General features: G+C 41.0%; 2 protein-coding genes across 2 annotated transcripts in view; one reads left to right on the top strand and one right to left on the bottom strand.

Moving 5' to 3' along the window:
* LOC118412817 (tetratricopeptide repeat protein 1-like) overlaps positions 1–143 on the bottom strand; it is a gene marked incomplete in the record, with an annotated part of 4542 nt that extends 4399 nt beyond the window's left edge. The window contains 1 exon segment of the mRNA XM_035815855.1: positions 16–143.
* A 221-nt stretch (positions 144–364) lies between these two features.
* LOC118412812 (O-phosphoseryl-tRNA(Sec) selenium transferase-like) lies at positions 365–5972 on the top strand. The gene is made up of 11 exons (XM_035815851.1): positions 365–746; positions 1117–1271; positions 2042–2160; positions 2314–2472; positions 2788–2941; positions 3324–3426; positions 3867–3996; positions 4297–4388; positions 4645–4738; positions 4850–4943; positions 5246–5972. The coding sequence occupies exons 1-11, from the start codon at positions 633–635 to the stop codon at positions 5526–5528; spliced, it is 1497 nt and encodes a 498-aa protein (XP_035671744.1). The 5' UTR covers positions 365–632; the 3' UTR covers positions 5529–5972.
* Positions 5973–6576: the final 604 nt, after the last annotated feature.

Raw genomic sequence — 6576 nt, forward strand, 5'->3', positions numbered from 1 at the left:
ACGGAATGTACATACAGTCCTGTGAGCTGGTGAAAGCCGTCGCAAAGTCTTACAAAGAGCAGGTGTTGGAGAAACAAGCGGTGTGGTCGCCCTCCCCACACTGTCCTCTACTCACTTCCGGGTATGTTACCTTTGACCCTTCACCCGTTCATTTCGAGAAATCTAAAATTAATCCGCGATGTTAAAGTGCTGTCAAGGGTCACAGAATCTCCGTATCGTTACAGAATGTTTTTTAAATGCAAGACATGTTTAGAAGAGCATACATTTGGAGGCAAAACTGTTAGTAATTTGTCGACTGTACCCGTTTGACAACAGAACTACTTTTAAGCAGCGGTATAAACCAGAGGTCAATTGAGCTGTGAAAAGGCTCAGGTGATTTCTGAGTACACAATGATAATAGCTTACTGATGCAACATATTTCTACCGAGACTTATTTCTTCAGGTTATTTTGGTAAATTTTAAATATTCCAAGCAGCTTGATCATCAAGGGTTCCGTTTGAAGCTCTAAATACAGTGCCCGGTCTCGCTTATCTTCAAACGGTCACGAACATCTTGGGTAAATCTTACGTCTGGTGGCACAACTGGGCCACAGCCGAATATAGCCCGGCCCGTGTCTAAATTAAGTGTCCAGTATGAACAGTGAGTGCTTCGGACTGGCCGAGAGGCTAGTGGACAGGACGTACGTGCAGCAGGCGCTCCAGGCCAAGCAGGCACTGACCAACCAGATCAGGGCCTTACTGGAACATGTGAGTTTATATCATATAACTGTTATGATATGATATGATATGATATGATATGATATGACACTTACATTTTCACTTGAAGTCAACCCTGTACATTGATATGTATCTATAATATCAATGCCCTACTATATACATGTAAATGTGTTATGATGACTTAAAATACATTCTGTCTTTTAGTTTACAGCCAATAAAACAACCAGCAACTTAACTTAACTAACTCCTTAACTAAAGCACATGGGCACAGGAGGACTCGATAAAGCTCATTTATGCATTCTTTAAATATTTAATTGATGCAAATGATATTGCTGCAAATGACATTGCTATGAAGGAAACAGTCCTGAGGATGTGACATTGCATAACATCTACCTTTCAGAGGAAGTGGCCTGAGGAGGGTTGGGACGAGGCGACCATCGAGCTCCTGCTGCATGAGCTGGCCCTGATGGACAGTAACAACTTCCCGGGGAACTGTGGGGTGGGGGAGCGCGAGGCACGGGTGGCCTCAGGCCTGGTGGACAGGAGGCACTTCAGGTCAGCAAGGCTTCCAAATTAGTCCTGAACTCTTAAAATCTATTTTTAACTAATAAGCTTTGGAACAAAAATTTTAAATCTGATCCCCAACAATGTCGTATGATTTCATTAAATATGTAATCAAACTTTTTAAGTACTCTTCTGCACTGAAAACATCTCGGTGCTGTGACATTAGATTGGATTGGGATTTTCAAAAACAAGTTGATGTCTTTCAGGTAATATTGTCCTGTGTTTGACTGCCAACATTCATAGACACATACAATAAGATGATATTAATAATTTGCTCCAATTCTATAACTAAAAACTCTGACCTTATCAGTTACCACTTATGGCTGATTCTGAAAGCTTGAAAGAGACACAGCAGTATGGCAGTAGGGTATGGGGAAAATGTGACCTGACCCACTGACCCTCCCTGGTCAACATACCCAGTCTGATTTCGGATCACAACATTATCAATGGGGGGTAGTTGTGGAAGGGGTCCTTCCATTGGACAAGTTTGAATAGCAAAACACCAAAAGAAATACAGAAAAATCGGTGTGACATTTTAAGATTTTGTTATGATAGTGCTGGCCACAATAGATTGCATGCACATACTTCTAGTCACCCAGGATAGCTCGTAGGATTCAAGAAGTGAATCAATAAATGAATAATACAGAAACGGATGAGTGTAGAAATATGTTTTCCTAATCTCTAACCAATCACAAGTTTTATTGTAAGGGAGCATAAAGGTTAACAGATATTGCTTTGTTTCATATCTACCTCCATGATAGACTTGGCCACGGCATTGGCAGATCAGGAGACATCTCTGCCATCCAGCCCAAGGCGGCTGGTTCCAGTCTACTCAACAGGCTGGCCAACATATTTGCTCTGGACGTCATCAAACTGGCAGGTAGGTCACAGGTCAGACCGTACTTTTAATTTTACTTGAGTAAGACCTTACTTCTTCCTTGTTTCTATGTGCTGGAGTCCAGCTCCAGTATTTTAACATCTAAATGTATGTTTGTCGCAGTTTTTGTGATATGCATTATATTTGCCAATCCAGGTGTCAGAGCAGCAGCTGCATGTGTGCTGGTTCCCATGGCAACAGGGATGAGCATCGTTTTGTGTCTGCTGACCCTCCGTCACCAGCATCCGCAGGCCAAGTATGTCCTCTGGCCACGGATAGACCAGAAGTCCTGCTTTAAGGCCATCAAAACTGCAGGTGGGCTTTGTGGCTGCTCGTTTACACACACAGCACAGGACAACTGGATTGACTTCACTTATGTCAGGTGCAAGTTCACCTCTGACACCCGAAACAATGTAGCGTTTATGTCCTCATTTAGTATAGGACTTCACACTTCAAGTCAATTATTTTTCTGATTCATTAAGCATTAGAAAGGTATAGAAAGATACATGTGTACCTGCAATTTTCTTGTCATTACCTTATACATTTGAGGTTTCTGTTTTTCCATTCCATTGAAAAATCACCTAAGAAACAGCCAACTTTGTTGGCATGGGCTATCCATGTTTTTCTCAGGTTTTGAGGCTGTAGTGATAGAGAACAGACTGGAGGGTGATGAGCTGAGGACAGACCTGGCAGCTGTGGAGGACAAACTACAGGAGTTAGGGGCAGACAACGTTCTCTGTGTGTACTCAACAACCAGCTGCTTTGCACCAAGGGTACCTGACAGGTAACTCACTCTGGAGATGTGTAATATTGTTTTGGAATAACATTATGTGCTCATTAAACCATTAGATTTCCAATACACTTATCACTTGGGTCTTTGTTTTATTTAGGTAAAAGCACTGACTGACAAATCAAAGGTGACTGATTCAGTGTAATTCTTTTGCTTTATTATTTACAGGACTTTCCCCTCCATCTGATGCTTACTTTCTTTGCCATATGATTAGTAACATATATGTAGATAGGCGTGGATCAGCATTGATATGATCAAGAAAGTTTTTTAAAACCTCCTTGATATGCTACAAAATAGCAGTGCAAACTATCAAATTGAATGCACTACTGCTTTTTAGTGTGCTGTCAGTGAGCTGTATTAAATGTCTTTGTCCCAGATTGGAGGAACTCGCTGTTCTGTGTAAGAAGTATGATGTACCTCATGTGATCAACAATGCCTATGGTGTCCAGTCATCCAAATGTATGCACCTCATACAGCAGGTTTGTGTGTTTGTTTTTTGTCCAATAGTGCCTTTGTTATTTTTAGTGTAGACAGATAAAAGCTCAAATCAGCATACTGGCCCCTGGTCCTAGAAGTCATAGGTATAAGGGTCAGAAAAAAATAGAAAAAAGGTAGATTGCATGATTGAGGTCCTAATAAATCCATATACATACTGTCCAAATAGATCCATAAACATATGTATCCTTACACATACATGTACAAGGTATTACAAAGACACATAACATAATGAAAGGTGAACTGGGCTTGGGAATCTGATCAGATCTTCCCAACATGGGAGTACTGAATGGCACCAGTAAGTCAACATTTAAGTACAATACAGTTTTTGTACATGTTCTTTCCTATTTCAGTAGAGAGATTTATCAGGAAGTTACTTTTGATAAGTGTTCTCCTTGTGATTTCTTTGTCACCATGGCAACAGGCTTGTAGGGTAGGGAGAGTTGATGCTTTCATCCAGAGCACTGATAAAAACTTCATGGTGCCAGTGGGTGGGTCTATTATAGCCGGACCTGATGAGACATTCATCGCTGAGGTCAGCAAAATGTACCCAGGTACGGCTCATAATCTATCTTTCCATTAGATTTCTCTCTAATGTACACTATGACATACATAAGCTTATGTTGCCAAAGTGTAAAGGATAGTATTTTCTTTGGAAATTATATGTTAAACCTGGAGCTGCATAAGGTAAAGAGAAAATGTATGCCTTACTCCATGGTACCCTAAAATTTTGAAAAACGACCTTCCAGAGTTTAAGGAACTAATGCCATATATGGCTGCTGTTCTTGAATAGTGTTGAAAGACATTACAGTGTACTTATGTTGTTATGAAGTATGTGTGAATGTCTATTACAGGTCGGGCCTCTGCCTCTCCATCCATAGACCTATTCATCACTCTGATGTCACTGGGGAGGAGTGGCTACAAGAAGCTACTGGCAGAGAGAAAGGTAATGCTACTCCATCCAGGTGTAAAACTAGGTAACTGACTTAAGTTGCACTCTGACTTTCAATACCATGCCATAGGCACAGTGAATAACAACACACTGCCCCTTTGGCCTCATAAAGGCTAACCTTTAATACCATAAGTCTTAGTGAAATTTGCAATATGGGGATTTCTTTAGTGCTCTGCCCCTATAATTTAGTATAAAGTGTGTCATCATCAAAAGAAAAGCAGTTTATTTAACAAACTGCCTTTCCTTTCAGGAAATGTTCCAGTACTTGTCAGCAGAGCTGTCAAGGGTGGCAGAAGAGAAAGGAGAAAGGCTTCTGAAAACACCTCACAACCCAATCTCCATGGGTAGGTATATTAGGTGAATAGGTATGCAGTTTTAGTGTCAAATCTTCACAAGTATTGTGTCTTCCTTTTGACCCTCTACATGAAGTAAACTAATGTCTTCCTTTACTCCAGCCATGTCATTGTCAGGCAGTGCAGCAGGGCATGTTGGGAAGGAGGTGACCCAGCTAGGAGCCATGCTGTTCACCAGATGTGTATCAGGGACAAGGTCAGCTCTGGGTGTTTATTGGAAATTTACAGGAAAGATGTGTGGCTTCCCAGGAATACATGTTTCAGACAATAGATAGCTCACCTCCCGCACATTGTAACATGAAATACTGATTATGTAAATACTTTTACAATCACATCCACAATGAAGTTTCCTTTCCTGTCAGAAACCTGTGCAAGTATATACAGAGGGTAAAAAGGCAGTCAAAGAAAAATCTAATGCACTATACATTGTATTGTCCTGATTAATGTAAGGTAGATTTCCATCTTCACCTTTCACCTGACACCCCAATTCCTTTCCAGAGTTGTGGCTCCTGGTTCAGACAAGGACATTGCAGGTCACACGTTCAGGAACTTTGGGGCGCACCATGACAACTACCCTTGTGCCTACCTGACTGCCGCTGCTGCTGTGGGGATGACAAAAACAGATGTAGACCTTTTTATCAAGAGACTCTGCAAGGTTCTGGGGAAATCCAAAAATAGGAGTGATGAAAGAGTAGGTAGTTCTGGCGCTGCAGGTGAACCAGAGCAACACGACAGTGTTGGGTCGCCAACTGACGGATTGGATTGTTCCGATAAAAGATAAATAATTCCCTCACGTGTCAATGTAGAAGGCATTGCAATGTCCTTGAACTTGCTTTAATGGAATTGCGGATGCGACGTCACCTTTGGCAATTTACTTGCTATTTGCTCATTGCTAGAAGAAATTTGTAAGGTTCATGACGTTTTTGTAAATTGTATGTAAATCAAACACCACTTGTCATCTAAAAACCCAGCTTATACTGTAATTGTCGGGTCTTATTTGTCGTGTAATACTGTTGCTCGTCACTAGATAGCGCTTCAAGACTGCCCAAATACTTGATCACCTGTCATCTGTGTGACATACTATAATATAATCATGATCAGTTGTCACCAGGGGGCACTTTTGTACCATCCAGCAGAGAACAGCATGTCACATATTTGTTATGAAGTTATCTTGAGATGTTTACACAATTCATGCTAGTAAATTGACGTAAATTGTCAATTACTGAGAAAAATTTGAAGGTTTTGTTTTGCATTCAATAACAGTTCCATACAAAGAATGAATCGTGGTACAGATTATACCTACATTATACAGTCCCATTTTCTAAAAAAAACTAGGCGTCAACCTGGTTATGTTTAAACCCGTACATTTCCACAGCTCTCAAAGGTTAATGTGAACACCTCTATCTGACAATGGATTCTGCAAGGTGGCAGAAGGGAACATGAGTAAACAAACGAGTCTTCCTTCTTCTAATTAGACTAGGACACATGAAGATGGCATGTTTTTAATCAAGGAGCTCCTTGTTTTAATCGAGTTCAACAACGGAAACCCTTTGCAACCAACACTAAGCTCGCTTCCCAACATTGGATAGCAAACTGAACGCTAAGAATCATTCCACAGTAGTAAACGGCCCCTATAGTAAAACCAGGACGGCGGCAATATCTAATTATGCAACAAAGGTTAATTAATTAACCCGACTGATTAACCCGGCGTCCAATCATCTTTTTAGCCACCCTTATCCCCGGTAAACAACGAAGAAAATATTTAGGAACTTTCGTTAGAATCCATCCCTGTCTTTCGTACTTTCACGCACGCCTCCATGGTTACCCTA

Source organism: Branchiostoma floridae, chromosome 4, assembly GCF_000003815.2.
Source record: "Branchiostoma floridae strain S238N-H82 chromosome 4, Bfl_VNyyK, whole genome shotgun sequence".
In the NCBI taxonomy this organism is placed as follows: domain Eukaryota; kingdom Metazoa; phylum Chordata; class Leptocardii; order Amphioxiformes; family Branchiostomatidae; genus Branchiostoma; species Branchiostoma floridae.